Below are 16432 nucleotides of genomic sequence, written 5' to 3' on the forward strand. Positions count from 1 at the left end.
CTAGCAGCTCGCGCGCGGCAACTTGATTGGACCGACGCGTCGCCCGGGGATCGCATCGCATCAACCGGCAGTTCGGCGGATGCAAGCGTCGTGCGTGGGCGCTGACGCGGACGGACGGACGGTGCGTACGTACGTTTCTAGAATTTTTATCCTCGATCGATCGCTAGACGCTAGCTGTTGGGTTTGGGCAGTTTAGATAGGATCGCTCGCTGCTAACCTCGTCACACCGTGCTGTCGTCGCCATCCACAGCGGCCTCGCGCGCATCCTCCTCCTCCTGCTCCGCGGGGAGGTGCGGATCGGAGCCCATGTCGCCGTCGCCGGCGTGCGCGCGACGTACGTGGGGACGAGGCGTACGCGCGTGTTCTTATCGATATAGTCCTCCGTCCTAAATATTTAATACCGTCAATTTTTTCAAACATGTTATGAACTTTCGTCCTATTTAACAATAAAAAATAATTAGTAATTATTTAAAATAAGATAAACGATCAAATATGTTTTAAAAAATTAACAGCGTTAAATATTTAGTGACGGAAAGAGTATATATACCTGAGTAAAATAATGGAGGGATATTCATCAGTCACCCACCGATCGGTCTCTGCGATAAGGTTGTAACACAAACATCCGGAAACGGCGGCGTTTCGGATAAGAGCACACGCGTACGCCGTCCGCGTGTCGTGTGGATCGGGCACACTCCCGGTTGTTGGGCGTGTAGTGCGTTGGACGAAAGAGACTCACCGGACACATGCATGCATGCTACAGTAGGTTGCTCAGCATCGATTGATCATTTGGCCAGGATAGCATGTGTACGTGAGGATATTTCCCTAGCTAGCTACTAGCCAGTTGCCACGTGTTGAGGTCGAGAATTGTAAAGCGCGGTCACGATGGAACGTACGATCCCCGTGTGTCGAGGTTGTACAGGAGTACTCCCTCCGTAAAAAAAAAAAAAAGACAAACCCTACTTTCCGTGTCCAATATTTAACCGTCCGTCTTATTTGAAAAAATAATGAAAAAAAATTAAAAAGATAAGTCACGCATAAAGTATTAATCATATTTTATCATCTAACAACAATAAAAATACTAATTATAAAAAAATTTCATATAAGACGGATAGTCAAACGTTGGCACGGAAACTCAGGGTTTACTTTTTTTTTTTGGACGGAGAGAGTACATTTTTCGGCTATAGGGGGTGTATAGATCTCGTCCAGACATCACATTATCTAAACACATGCATAAAATATTAAATATAGATTTAAAAATAACTAATTGCACATATTACGATTAATTTGCAAAATAAATCTTTTAAGCTTAATTGCTACATGATTTGACTACGTGGTGCTATAGTAAACATTTGCCAATGACGAATTAATTAGACTTAATAAATTCGTCTCGCGGTTTACTGATGGATTCTATAATTAGTTTTTTTATTAATACCTGAACACCATAAATTATACCCTATCCAATACCGGACGTTAACACCACGAAACTTTACACCCTATTTGACGTCAAGAACTGATAGCAAAAGGTACGGCTGGCGACGACGTCGAAGGTTGTTGGGCTGGCGTATAACTTGGCCTTTTGTAATCATAAACGGGCCGTGACGAGTTCCAGGTAACATCGGCCTGGCCCATTATCTGATAATTGGGCCGGGGCCGGTGATCGGTTTTGCAGACAAAATGAATTTTGATCGAATTTTTCCGCTACAAATCAGGATTTGCTCGCAAAACAAATACTGGCCATTAACCCGCAGCATCGGTAGCCGCTCTGAGAGAGAGGAAAGCCGCGCCGTACGTCAGCGGAGGCCGAGAAAAATGGGCGCGCTCTGCCTGCTCCCGTCCACGCCGCCGTGCTGCTCTTGCGGCGCGGCCGGCGGCGGCGGGTCGCCCTCGCGGACGCCCAGGCTCGCGAGGACCGCAGCGCCTTTCGCCTCCTCCTCCTCCTCCTCCTCTGGCGCCGCTTCTTCCGGTGGAGGTTTGCAGCTCGCGTGCAGGCGGCGGCGGCAAGGGGGACGGGGGCGCGAGCGGAGGGGCGGAGTTCTTCGGGGAGGACGGCGTGGTGGAGGACATGGACGGGTACCTCAACTACCTGTCGCTCGAGTACGACTCCGTCTGGGACACCAAGCCTTCTTGGTACGGTTTCTTGGTTCCTCGTTTCTTGCAGTGTAAATTGAAGCAGCTTGAGTTGAGCAAAATAGTAGTAGGACAAAGTAGAGACTAAAATTCTGTTCTCTGCATATATGAGAGGAAAAACAATCTGAAATTTTGTTGATATGTTGTGAATTGTAAATTATAACCAAAATGCCAAATGATAAATGCAGTGATACTATTGTCCATCGTCAATGACTGAATGGTCCAGTGAATTTTGATTATGTCTTTGCTTCAAATAAACAATGGATTAATTGATGTCTACCAATTCTTCAATTTCCTATCAACCTCCAAAGTTAGTAGATCTTCACAAGTTGTATCAGATAAGAAGGAAAAAGAACATCTTTTATTGTTTTCTGTTGAACATTCTAACAACTTTAACTCTTCTGACTCTACAGAACTATATCCTTTCATATGCTTTTGTCCGAGTATGATCACTACAACTATATATAATGCCCATTTTCAGGTGTCAGCCTTGGACAATCTTACTTTCAGGGGCTGTTGCAATTGCCGGTAGTTGGTTGCCCATCCATTCCGCTGTGATCACCGGAGGGGTTTCTTTTGTAATATGTGCATGGTGGTACATATTTCTTTATTCCTATCCCAAGGTTTGAAAACCATTTCCCTTATTCTTTTTGCCACTTTGTGGTGTTTATATGATTGGCTAGAGGTCAGAGCCTTGTAGGTTACACTGGCTCCACTTATGATTGTTCCACAAGCCCATGATCATGAATTTTCAGACTTGCGTCAAAAAAATATTTTTTTGCGTAAAAAAAATGAATTTTCAGACGGTTGATGAAAGTAGATTGAAATAACACTCTCGTTTGGTCTTGACATAATTCTTATGCAACTAATGTAGTTACAGGCTTATAGCATAACTGCATAGGTTCTTTTCAAACTGCTAAATTATACACTTAGCTTTCTTACCCTGATTGTGCGTCCCCCCACTTACCAGAATCTATCAGATACATCTTTCATCACATCATATTGTGCACAAGAATGTTTGTAACTGTGTCTTGGTGGACTTTTACTCCTAACAAAATCACATAGTAATATCTCAAAATTAATGGACACTATAATTTTAGTTTTTTAGCATATGTTTGCATTAAGGGGATGTACTTTAATTCACGAGCTAGCTGTATACATGAGAACTAAAAACATAGAGCACTAGAGGGTAGATTTAGCTAATGATAGCCTCAACTGAGATTGCATGGTATCAAGATAGCAAGTACTACATGCAAAAGGCCGGCGTGAGTGCAGAGAAATCTTGTGGCCACTTGAGATTTAACATCACCCTGGTCGACTAGTGCTTCATACACTGTACTATAGTTTTTTTTGTAGATGTTGCCGTAGTTCCTGAAGTGACGAGCATTATTTCTGATTTCCGACTGGACCTTGTCGGTGTAACCATCACATATTGTCTACTTTCGATCTGTAGTCTTTGATCTGAATGTGTTCTCAACTCTCAAGTCTCAACATGATCTGCAGTAGTTCCTGTTAGATAATTGCTTGTTTGTGCAGAGAACGAAGTAGAACTAACCATCTGAATTGTCAGGCATACACCGAAATGATAGCTGAGAGGAGGCGGAAGGTTGCCAGTGGTGCTGAAGATACCTACGGGATGGAGAAGAGCCAGTGAGGAATTAATTACTGCCACCACTGCAGGCGTGTCTTGTTTGTAGCATTGAGTATGATTGTGCAGAGAACAAAACAAAATCATCGGTTTGTAGGACTTGTTCTTCAGAATATATGTTCCATGGAATCAATCTGTTCAGATCAATGGCCATCTTTGTTTAATTTGCAATGGCCTCCATTGTTCACCATGTGCAAGTTGGCCATGTAGGTTAATTTGCAATTTTTTGCCCGATTCACATCAAAACAGAAATATTCTTTACAGTACTGAAAATAAACAAACCAAAAAAATGGTTGCAGGGTATGACTTTAATACTTATACTCTTAGTGGTTCAAAGCCAAGGTTAAAACATAAAATAAATAAAAACACTTAAAATAGCACTTATCTTTTTTCATCATAAAAGTTTTAAAGGACACTTAGGACCTAATTTAAAATTGAGTAAATTTCACGAAACTTGGGTATTGGGGCATCCATAAAAAAATCCAGTTATTGTGGTTTGTTTCAAGGAACCAAATGTTTTGGAGCAAAACATTTAAAAAAAAACCCATATTTATGTAAAACACTCATATTTAATAAAATTCTTAAAGTACGTGTTCCCCTAGTCTAGTTTTTTTTTTAATTTTTCATTGTACAAAAAAATTCAATATAATCCTCACTGATAATGACATAATAACTGGTTAAATATACACATAAATGGTCATAGAATAATGATCAACGATCGTTGAAAAGCAACTAACGTGTATATGTATAGTTTTTTTTTTTCTGAATTTTTCATTGAACAAGAAATTCAATATTTCCTAACTGATAATGACATAATAATTGGTTAAATATACACATAAATGATCATAGAACAATGATCAACGATGGTTGAAAAGCAACTAATGTGTATATGTACTAAAAATATCTCATACAATTTTTTACAATAATTATAGATAAGTATATAGTCGGGTAGATGATATAAACTTGTAGCTGAGGTTTTATGAAACACTTTGCCCTAAAACCTGGGTTTCATGAAACAATTTGCGTTACGGATGTCCCAAAATCTAGGGTTGTGCAAAAATTTGCTCTAAAAAATTAGATTTTATCAGCCAATCAATACCCAACAAAATCAATTTTGCGCCTTGCTGCCTCACAGGGGATTGTGGCCAGGCCACCACGACAGCCTAGTCTACGGAAACGCTTTCTTGGTTCGTTCAAACCATGGGAGCATGAGCCCGGCAGTGCGGACGAAGCGGCCGCCGCCGCAGCCGCTGCCGCGGCGGCCGCCGCCGCCGAAGCCGAGCGCGGAGTCGAAGCCGGCGAAGGCCCGTGCACCGGCAACCTCGCTACTGGAGAGCCTCAAGTCGTTCAAGTCCCGCCTGGCCGCCGGCCCGCCGCTCGCGCCCACGCCGAAGTCCTTCAAGTCGTACGCGGAGACCTGCGCGTCCATCCTCCGGCTCTGCTCCGCCGCCGCGGCCGCCTCCGGCACCGCTGCCGCCTCCTCAAACCTGCCGCTCGTCCTCTCAATCCACGCGCACGCGCTCGTCTCCGGCCTGACCGCGGACGGCTCGGTGGCGTCGCACCTCCTCACCGCCTACGCCGCCTTCGCGCGCGCGGCGGACCGCGACGGGGCCTTCCGGGACTGCGTCTCCGTCGTCGGGGCGGCGTCCCCGTTCGCCTACGATTTCATGGTGCGGGAGCACGTCAAGGCCGGGGACATCGTCTCCGCTCGCCGGCTGTTCGACGGAATGCCCGAGAGGAGCGTCGTGTCGTACACCACCATGGTGGATGCGCTCATGAAGCGCGGGTCCGTGAGGGATGCGGTTGAGCTGTATCGCCAGTGCCCGCTCTGCTCGGTTCCCTTCTTCACCGCGATGATCGCGGGGTTTGTCCTCAATGAGCTCCCCAAGGATGCGCTCGGCGTGTTCCATGAAATGCTCAGCTGCGGCGTGAGTCCAAATGAGATCACTTTGGTCTCCGTCATCAAGGCATGCATTGGTGCAGGTGAGTTCGATCTGGCCATGTCTATCGTGGGGTTGGCAATGAAATCAAACTTGCTTGACAAAAATCTTGGGGTACGCAACTCCTTGATCACACTATACTTAAGGAAGGGAGATGCAGATGCTGCACGCAGGATGTTTGATGAAATGGAGGTGAGAGATGTGGTTTCATGGACTGCTTTGCTTGATGTGTATGCTGAATTGGGTGACCTCGAGGGAGCTCGACGGGTTCTTGATGAAATGCCTGAGAGGAACGAGGTCTCCTGGGGTACTTTGGTTGCTAGGCATGAACAGAAAGGCAATGCAAAAGAAGCAGTGAGTTTGTATAGTCAGATGCTGGCTGATGGTTGTAGGCCAAACATTTCATGTTTCTCCAGCGTTCTTGGTGCTTGTGCTAGCCTTCAGGACTTAAGAAGCGGAAGAAAGATCCATAACCAGACTTTAAAGATGGCCTGTAGCAATAATGTATTTGTATCCAGCGCTCTGATTGACATGTACTGCAAATGCAAACAGTTGCCAGATGCACAAATGATTTTTTACTCCCTACCACAAAAGAACATAGTATGTTGGAACTCTCTCATTTCAGGTTATAGCAACAACTCAAAAATGGTGGAAGCTGAGGAACTCTTCAAAAAGATGCCTGCAAGGAATGTTGCTTCATGGAATTCAATCATCTCTGGTTATGCACAAAATAGACAGTTTATTGATGCATTAAAATCTTTCCATGCAATGTTAGCTTCAGGGCAGAGTCCAGGGGAAATTACCTTCTCAAGTGTTCTCCTGGCTTGTGCTAGCCTGTGTTCTTTAGAGATGGGCAAGATGGTTCATGCTAAGATCATTAAGCTTGGAATTAAGGAAAGCATCTTTGTTGGGACTGCACTGAGTGATATGTATGCTAAGTCAGGGGATTTAGATAGCTCTAAGAGGGTATTTTATGAAATGCCCAAAAGAAATGATGTTGCTTGGACTGCCATGATTCAAGGACTTGCTGAAAATGGTTTTGCAGAGGAGTCTATTCTGTTATTTGAGGATATGATCTCAGCAGGAATAACACCAAATGAGCAGACATTTTTAGCCATTTTATTTGCTTGCTCCCACAGTGGCTTGGTGGAGCATGCCATGCATTATTTCGAAATGATGCAGGCATGTGGTATATCACCTAAAGCAAAACATTATACATGTATGGTTGATGTCCTTGCTCGAGCTGGTCATTTGGCAGAAGCAGAAGATCTTCTCCTGAAAATCGAAAGCAAATCAGAAGCAAATTCATGGGCTGCTCTTCTGAGTGCCTGCAACATTTACAGGAATAAGGAAATGGGTGAGAGGGCTGCAAAGAGGCTCCAGGAGTTGGACAAGGATAATACAGCAGGTTATGTGTTACTCTCAAATATGTATGCATCTTGCGGGAAATGGAAAGATGCTGCTGAGATGAGGATACTAATGAAAGGGATCAATCTTAAAAAGGATGGTGGGTGTAGTTGGGTTCAGATAAGAGGTCAATATCAAGCCTTCTTTTCTTGGGAGACAAAGCATCCCTTGTTACCGGATGTTTATGAGATGTTGGATTTGCTGACATGGGAATTGATTGCTTGATTTTTTTAAAAATGTCATATAGGAGTAAAACCTTCGAGGCTTTGACCTCATTTTGCTTCTTTAGTTCATAAAGATAACGATAGCAGGATGGAGTTGTTTCTGGAGAATGGCTGAAAGGAAATTGCTTTTGACATTCCAAAAATGATAGTTGCCTTCATATGCTAAGCTCCAGAAATATTCATGGTTATTTGCTTCCAACCATCTAGCTGGAATTTTAGCAAATTGTGATAGCCGTGCTGGATTATTACAAAAGAAGGTAGGGCATTATTGTTGGTTTATTGACTTTGAGCACCGTGGTTTGTTTTTAATCTGCTCTTCAAAACAGCACTACCTCGGCATGGTAGCAACCTGGAATAGAATGTCTGTATCTTTTTGCTGAAGTTCGTGTGATTTGACAACAACCAACTTCAGATGAACAACTTCAGAAAATTCAACTGTGTATTTACTGCATTGTGACTATCCTGACTTGTTTACTGAACCTTGTATTGCCTCCTTTGATATGGAATTCAAATGAAGATTACTGCAAAAGATGTCCCGGGTGCGAGAACCCTAAGCATGAATTGTGCTATGAGCTAGCTTTAGTGATAACCTTTGAGTATGAACTCTCTGGGGTCACCGTTGAAGTGGGTAAAGAATGTCTAAGCTTTCGTTATTCCAGTTTGATCGAAAATCAGGTAAATACTTTGCTATCTTCGTCCCTTTTGATATTTTATAATCTGCTCGTGAATTGACAATGGACATGCACGGATGCACCAGCATTCATGCCTTATTTCGAAGTCTTTTCAGCATTACTGGTCATTTTAATGATCTTTTGACATTTATTTGTTTTCTCAGTACAGCCAACTGGATCTTAGAAGCTGTTCGGTCGAGAAATCTCAGAAGTGTACCGTGTACGCCGTCTCTGCTACATGTATATGGCTTGATTGGGGAACTGATTCTTCTTTACCGGTTGAGGTAAACTCGTTCACATGAAAGCTTTATAATTATAAAGTGATTTACTCTGTATTCTTTATTTTTACTTATGGATTATAAAAGGATTTTGATTGCACGCCATAGTACTAATAATGTTTTTCCTCTACGCGCTGGCTTCGCAGTTTTTAGATTTCAAAAAAGTAATGTGCAGTTTAACCAAACTAGCATGGTGGCCCGCGCAGATTGCGCGGCTAGCATCATTATATTTTCTCTCATATAATAGCATATATGTTTTCTCATTATATTATTCAAATATATTAAAATGACAACATAATTTTAAATTTTGTAATAACTTTACAAAACTACTAATGTGTAATATTCATATTATATTTTATATACGTGCTATTTATTAATTATTTTTACTATCAAATTTTAGTTATTTGTAAATTATATATATTTCTATATGGACTCTAGACTCGTCTTTTAATATATTTTTTTATTCTGAATTTTCTGTAAATTGTATTTCTATATAGACTCTATGCTCTTCTTCCAATATTATTTATTTTTATTTATGAATTTTTATTATTTCTAATTGTATTTCTATGTGGACTCTAAACTCATCTTTCAATATTCTTTAATTTTTAATTTCGAATTTCATTTACTTCTAAATTGTATTCCTATATTGACCTTCACCTCTTCTTCCCATGTTTTTCTTAATTTCGAATTTTAGTTATTTGTAAATTGTATTTTTATACGGACTCTAAACTATACTTTTAATTTTATTATGTTTATTCCAAATTTTAGTTAGTTTTAAATTCCTATATGGACTCTATACTCTACTTCTAATATTCCTTATTTTTTAATTCTGAATTTCTATTTTTTCCTTAATTCTATTTCTATATGGGCTCTATACTCTACTTCTAATATTCCTTATTTTTAATTCCAAATTTATATTATTTGCTAATTGTATTCTATATGGACTCTATACTCTACTTCTAATATTTCTTATTTTTAATTTCGAATTTCAGTTATTTCCTAATTGTATTTCTATATGGACTCTATACTTTACTTCTAATATTCCTTATTTTTAATTCCGAATTTCAGTTATTTCCTAATTGTATTTCTATATGAACTCTATACTCTACTTCTAATATTCCTTATTTTTAATTCCGAATTTCAGTATACTCTACTTCTAATATTCCTTATTTTTTAATTCCAAATTTCAACTATTTCCTAATTGTATTTCTATATGGACTCTATACTCTACTTCTAATATTTATTATTTTTAATTCCGAATTTTAGTGATTTCCTAATTTTATTTCTATCTCTAGTCTCCTCTTCTAATATTCCTTATTTTTTTAATTCCGAATTTCAACTATTTCTAAATTGTATTTCTATATGGACTCTAGTCTTCTCTTCTAATATTCCTTATTTTTTAATTCCGAATTTCAGCTATTTCTAAATTGTATTTCTATATGGACTTTGCCTTTTCTTTTTCTCCGATTAATGTGAGGATTTCTAGGCCATGAGAGCGAACGTGGAGGCTCCTTTCTTTATTTCTTTAATAATATAATAGATAGATGTTTTGTAACGAAGGGAAATCAGCTATTTTTACAAAAGAAAGAAAACCGTATATCTCCACCCATAAACATTAACGGCAGCATTAGATGCACACTAGTCGCCACTCCCTCTCAGTCTCAGGAAGTCAGAACGAACCTAGCCTGTCGGTCTGTCGGACTACTGACGAGCATAGTGACTGATACAGAGGCTGTATTTGAATCCAAACTTCTAACTTTTTCTATCACATCAATCTGTCGTACACACAGTCAGATCGTACTAATTTCAACCCAAACTTCTAAACTTGGAAGGAACTAAACACAGTCAGAACTCATTATCTGTTTACATACTACTAGACTAGTATCTTCTTTTCAGTTTATTCACTATATTATTGTCACGAATTTTGCTCTAGGCTTCTAAAAATATGATATATAAAAGAAATTCAGTTGTTATAAATTATTTGTTAGTTTTATTTCTTAAAATACTTAATTTATCCCTATAACAGGTAGATAATACTTTCTCTGTTTTTTAATAGATGTCGCCGTTGATTTTTGAACCCACGTTTAACCATTCGTCTTATTAAAAAAATTTATGTGAATATATAAGATATAAATCATGCTTAAAGTACTTTGAGTAACAAAAATAACTCACAACAAAATTAATTATAATTACACAATTTTTTTGAATAAGACGAATGATCAAATGTGTAATAAAAGAACAATGATGATATCTATTAAAATACAGAGGTAGTACACGATAATAATCTTTGAAAAGCTAATACATACTCCATCTATCCCATAATATAACAATCTAGAATCGGATGGAACATTTCATATTAGAACGAATCTAGATAGATGCATGCCCAGATTTATTGTATTATAAATTGTCTCATCTAATTTTAGATTGTTATATTATTGGACGGTGGAGTATTAGTGCATGTGGACCGTATAAATAACATCACTTTCTTTCTGTGTGAACCCTCTCAGGATGCATCTTTGGGGAAGGTGCAGATCCTTAGGTTTCTGTGCTGTGCATTTCATTATCAAAGCCAAGGTAACTGGACGACGTGCGCATTGCACTCCAAGCCAATCACATCAACCTGCAGCCGATTGAACCGCGGGGTTCAAATTGGCTGGCCGGTGCCGGTGGCAATTGATCGCTCTGCCTCGTGCCATCGTCGGCACGCGGCTTGACTCTCTTGTCCCTCCTCGTGTCGGCCTACCCGATCAGCACCGGACGCCCAGAGCCCAGACACCTCAGCGGCTGGGCAGTTCACATCCGCGTGTACTACTACGCATATTCTTCTTTCCCCACCCGCAATCACCGATCAAACCGCGTCGCCCTCAGCAGCGGGGTCAGGTCAGGTGCGCCTTCTAGCTCCTTCCTTCTCCCACTCGTCTCACTCCATGCTCCACTACTTGACGCTTATAGCGCACCAATCCCCAACTTTACCAATCTTTTTCTCCGGACGATGTTGGTTTCTCCCGCAGTTGTGGTCTAATTAAGAGAAGTGCAGCCTTCAGGTGGCTGGTGCGGCGGGGATGGAGCCACTGGAGGTGGCGATCACGATCATCTTCGACGCGCTGTTGCTGGTGTTCATGGTGAAGCTCTTCTTCGCCATGTTCCAGATGAAGCTCGTCGTCATCCTCTTCTACCTCGTCATCCTCCTCTTCGCCATGGCCTTCTCCGGCCGGGCACCCAGTAGCTTCTAGTATGCCGCGACAAATTTGGAGGTGCAAATCTCTTCTTTCCCCCTTAATTCGCGAGCTGATTGGTGGATCTACGTGGATTTTCATCCTCTGGTGGAATCGGTCGTCTCGGTTTTTGTGTAAGAAAGGAGAATCATGAGGCCAAGGTGCAAACTGTGTAGTCTTGATCAAAGAAAAGCCATGGCCATGGCCCCCTCTCATGTGAATTTAGTCGAGAGTTTCTTCTATAATTTCCCTGCTTATATATTTCTACTTACATTTTTGCTAATGACTCTTGTCAAAAGTGTAGATTTTCTAGTGGTTTCCTTGATCATCAATGGAGAGTAGTCTTTCTTGCAACTTTCCCCCTTTTTCTCTTGAAGAAAAATACCACCTGAGTTATACCACTTTCTTCATAGGAGTATATAAAAAGGCAGCCTTATGCTATTCATCTCGCCGTGTGGCTTCAATAATTATAGAGAAGGTCCCGAAAATGCTGAAATGGTAGTCTTTCTTTCCTGGTTCACGCGACACTGAAATGTGCAATATAGAAAACAAAAAAGAAGATCCAGTATACTCCTACCAATCAATCAATCATCAATGACTATTTTGTCGTCTGCGATTGTACTTAAAAAATACTTTTTTTCTCATATCAGTCTACGCTATTGTTCAAGCTTTTCTTTCTCATTTCATCGAAACTGGCTGGCAAATCTCAAGTTGACTTATGTAACCTTGGCAATGAAACGAACTGTGATTACGCCATTACGGCATCGGCTGATGCCCCCTCTGTCCTCTCACCACACCAATCGCCATGGCGTAACATGCGACGAGCACACCACAGTCACCGTGGTCACATGCTCACAGCCTCGCAGGTGCCACTTGAGAGCAAGTCTTGAAATACAGAAAAATAATGATTTAACTACAAAATTTCGTGCAGCTAGAAGTAGAAATGGGGACAAGTTTTGCAGATTTTCTGACAGCAACTCTGCAAGATTGATCTTCCCGGAAATACCGGCTGAACAATAAAAGGTGCCTTTTTTAAAAGAAAAAAAGGCCTATTTTACAGCCCAACTGAAGCCTAGCCCGTGGGTGTTACGCGGGAGAATTTTTATTTATATATTTACTTTAAAAAATTTTAAAAATAATTGGAAAAAAAAACGAAATACTCCATCTGTCCTAAAAAGATTTAAATCCAACAAAACTAGACACACGTGTCTAAATTTATTGTTTTTTTTTAACAGATGGAGTATACTCTAACGCATGACTGTGTATTGTAAAAGTCGCCCTTTCAAAAAAGAAATCCTTAAATATTTTTTTTAATTTACAGTTTCACTTCCCGTCCGTTTTAGTTACTAGTAATGCTGATGGATCTTGTTGAGCTCTGTAATTTTGATGTAAAGTTTTATTTTATCCAACTTCATTTGACATATTTGTAAAGTGGCAAACTATATAGAAAAAATGCATTTAAGTCCCTTCCTGACCTCTTGGAGAGCGGTTTTCGCAAAATAAATAAAAAAATAAAAAACGTCTTTACAGAGAGAGTTAGGGGTATATTTTTAATTTTTGAAGACAAAAAGAATTGTGTACATAAAACAATCCAGTTTACTCGTGAGGCCCATATTAGTAGGCCCAGAACGGGGTTGGGAGGACGCGGCCCATTACAGAGCAGAGAAATCGCCCCCAGTTTTTAATCGATATCAAGTTCATCACTCTTCTTGTTTTCAAGTTCATGCTGAAATTACTCCACCGAGCAGACAGCAGAGAAATCGATCCCAGATGACAAGCAAGATTATCGCACAATAACGTCTTGTTTGGTAACACAATGAAATCATGATGTAAAAAAAAAGGAAACCAATAAATTAGAGGAAAACGGAGACCCACAGATTATCACATTTCTTGCATTCTGATTATTAATCACCTCATTACTCTTCTTTAACCACCTCGCTTCTGCTCTTCTTGCCCTTGGCGGCGGCGTAGGCGGCGCCGTGGAAGTCGAGGAAGAGCGCGAGCAGCGACGCGTTGAAGACGGCGTTGAACGCCCACCCGGCCATCCCCTCGCACCCGCCGGCGGCGAAGTGCCGCCACAGCATCACCGCCGACGCCGCGAAGCTGAAGAGGAACTGCGCGATCTGCAGCTCCGTGACGGCGCGCTTCCACCGCGGCGGCCACCGGAGGCCGAGGCTGCAGCAGAGGTAGTAGCCGTACATGGCGACGTGCACGGCGGCGTTGGTGGCGAGCGCGATGGGCATCAGCGACTGCCTCGTGGCGAGCCAGAGGTAGCACATGGCGATGACGGCGGCGTGGTGGTAGACGTGGAGCAGCGTCAGCGGGCGGCGGCCGAGGAGGATGAGCAGCGTGTCGCCGAGCTCGTACACCTTGGAGAGGTAGAACACGTGCGCCCAGAAGAAGACCGGGCCCGACGCCGCCGTGGCGCCGCCGGGAGGGAAGCAGAAGGCCCACCACGCGGAGGGCGCCGTGGCGGCCACGGAGAGCACGCACCCGGCGGCCATGGCGGCGGAGAGCGCCAGGAGGACCGCGCTGTGGAGCGCGGAGACCGCACGGAGCGCGCGCGGGTGCGGCGACGGGAGCGGGACCACGCGGCGGTGGAGGAGGAACACCGTGGCGAGGTAGGCGCAGATGACGGCGGCGGCGAAGGACGGGGTCGAGGCGGGCGTGCGGCCGGGCTCCCACCGGAAGGAGGCGACGGCGGGGTGGTCGACCAGCGCCCACCGGGCGCGCCGCAGCAGCGCGGTCGCCGCCATCTCGCAGGGCACTGTGCACCCACCTCCCCGACCTCGCCGGCCTGTGGAGCGCACTGTGTGGTGGTTTGAGTGACACGTCGAGCCTACATTAGCGGGAAGCTTGGGTATGGGTGGGGCGCTTTGTGCGACAGTGGGAGTGGGCTTGGGTAGTCGATGCTGCCAGGCTGGGGCAACATCAGCCCTTCTAAGGGCCTGTTTGGCACAGCTACAGCTCCAGCTCCACCTCTCCTGGAGCTGGAGCTCAGCCAAACAATTTCAGCTCCACCAAAATTGGAAGTGGAGTTGGGTGGAGCTCTCTCACAAAATGTACTAGAGTTGTAGAGCTGTGTCTAGGCAGCTCCACAACTTCACTCCAGACTCAACTCCTGGAGTTATATTTAGGAGTTGGAGCTGTACCAAATATGCCCTAATGTTTCGATGCCTAAACGTGAGTATGTACGTCTAAATCAGATAACAAAAAGGGAGTGACCAAGTAAGAGCATCTCCAATAGCTTTCTAATATGCTAATACCAATCCCAAAGGATAAATTTTAGGAATTTGGTCTAAAACCATGTCGCCAACGTATGCCTAAACCAGCTCCCAATTTTTCAGTACTCCCAATTCCGGCTCAGCCTTTAGCCAGATCTTGGGCTCCTCGCGGAGTTCCCAATCTGAGCAATCGTTGCAATTTAAAATGCAAGGGCGAACCTAAACTAAAAACTTGAAACTACATGCTTGTTTGGCACAACTCTAGCTCAAACTGCACCTCTTCTAGAGTTGGAGCTCAGCCAAACAGTTTTAACTTCATCTAAAATGGGAACGGAGCTGGGCGAAGTGCTTTCACAAAATAAACTAAAGTAAAGAGATAGAGGTGGGTTTAGGCTACTCTACAACTACACTTTAAACCCAACTCCTAAGATAAATTTAGGAGATGGAGCTCTACCAAACATGCCATACATATTTAAATCCATAAACTTGCAGAATGTATTATTGCCAGTCGTAAATTTGATATGGCCCATCACATGGGCACTAACCCCCCCCCCCCCCACCACAAATAAATAAATAAAAACTTGAGATGAAAGTCTATCTAGCACCCTGAACTTTAACATCGGACATTCAACCCCATAAACTTTGCGATACCATTCATATTAGCCCTAAGATGGTTTTAGATTGTGGTTTTGTATATTTTGAAAGCTTAAACGAATAACTTTGAATAACTAATATAACATATTTGCATATCGTCGGTTGTAAGTCATCAATTTATACTTATACATTGATATCATACTATTAATATATTGGTAGTTGTTTGTAAGTGAGAGCTAACAAGGGGTGAAAAGAAAGATTCAGGTGGAGATTTTAATATATATGTCCAATGTGTATGTCACGTGATCAAACGCATCCAATATATATATAAATTAGATAAAAACAACTATGCAAACCACCTTAGGGGTTATATAAATGGTACTGTAAAGTTTAGGGAAGGTTGAATATCCGGTTTCAAAGTTCGGGGCAGGGGAGGGGGGGGGTATTTGGACTTTTTCCCTCCTCTTTTTTATCCTTCTCATCCTCTTCTTCCCTTGAACGACTCATGGACGGTGATAAACGAGGTGAGAGCTTGTGGGCAGCGACCGACGACAAGCTTTAACGGTAGTGACTTCATGTGAAAACGCTCGAGGCCTTGTGGTGGCTAGGGATGAGCTCGACGGCGCCAAGAAGGTTTCAGGCAGCGGTGAGGCTGATGAGGTGCTGGGGTGGATGCTTAGAGGGAGGGGATGGTTAGAGCTCAAGGTTTGCAGGGAGCTTGTTAGCGCATGGCCAAATATGAGTGGAGGCTCATGGCAAAGTATTTCTACAACAGTACAACCAAACCTCATCTTTATCTGAATAAGAGTTCTCCAGGGCCTCCAGGCACCCAGACAGAGCCCCATTTGCTACTCTGAGGCAAAGAATGAGGTTCTGCCTGCCACCCATAACAATATCAGAGAACATACAAGAGGGTACTCTTATTCAGATAAACTACCATATCATAATTCAGAAATCAACTGTGGTACACTCATGGGCTCATTGCCTAGAACTGAACACTGATACACTAGAAGAATTAAAATCCATACAGGGCTCAATATGCGTAAATATCAGGAAACAATCAGCCTAATTCAACTGAATAATGTTGATGCACATTCTTGATGT

General features: G+C 42.5%; 4 protein-coding genes across 5 annotated transcripts; 3 read left to right on the forward strand and 1 right to left on the reverse strand.

Annotated features, from left to right (window-relative positions):
- Positions 1 to 1755: 1755 nt before the first annotated feature.
- Positions 1756 to 3922, forward strand: LOC4333828 (uncharacterized). The gene is given in 4 exon segments (XM_066308316.1): positions 1756 to 1976; positions 1978 to 2127; positions 2609 to 2750; positions 3698 to 3922. Coding segments are annotated over 4 exon segments (543 nt in total). The 5' UTR covers positions 1756 to 1809; the 3' UTR covers positions 3782 to 3922.
- Positions 3923 to 4945: 1023 nt separating this feature from the next.
- On the forward strand, positions 4946 to 7655 carry LOC136351044 (pentatricopeptide repeat-containing protein At2g13600-like). The gene has a single exon (XM_026024475.2). The coding sequence runs from the start codon at positions 4984 to 4986 to the stop codon at positions 7345 to 7347; it is 2364 nt and encodes a 787-aa protein (XP_025880260.1). The 5' UTR covers positions 4946 to 4983; the 3' UTR covers positions 7348 to 7655.
- Positions 7656 to 11132: 3477 nt separating this feature from the next.
- LOC9268583 (uncharacterized) lies at positions 11133 to 11864 on the forward strand. 2 transcript variants are annotated; one of them, XM_026024477.2, is made up of 2 exons: positions 11133 to 11180; positions 11307 to 11864. In XM_026024477.2, the coding sequence occupies exon 2, from the start codon at positions 11358 to 11360 to the stop codon at positions 11526 to 11528; it is 171 nt and encodes a 56-aa protein (XP_025880262.1). In that variant the 5' UTR covers positions 11133 to 11180; positions 11307 to 11357; the 3' UTR covers positions 11529 to 11864. The 2 variants fall into 2 exon arrangements, with proteins under 2 accessions (XP_025880262.1, XP_025880263.1); XM_026024478.2 differs by having other exon boundaries at positions 11333 to 11864.
- A 1415-nt stretch (positions 11865 to 13279) lies between these two features.
- Positions 13280 to 14359, reverse strand: LOC4333830 (fatty acid elongase 3-like). The gene has a single exon (XM_015775467.3). It carries the CDS (start codon positions 14264 to 14266, stop codon positions 13427 to 13429), a length of 840 nt encoding a protein of 279 aa, XP_015630953.1. The 5' UTR covers positions 14267 to 14359; the 3' UTR covers positions 13280 to 13426.
- Positions 14360 to 16432: the final 2073 nt, after the last annotated feature.

Source organism: Oryza sativa, chromosome 3 (genome assembly GCF_034140825.1).
Source record: "Oryza sativa Japonica Group chromosome 3, ASM3414082v1".
NCBI classification, from domain to species: domain Eukaryota; kingdom Viridiplantae; phylum Streptophyta; class Magnoliopsida; order Poales; family Poaceae; genus Oryza; species Oryza sativa.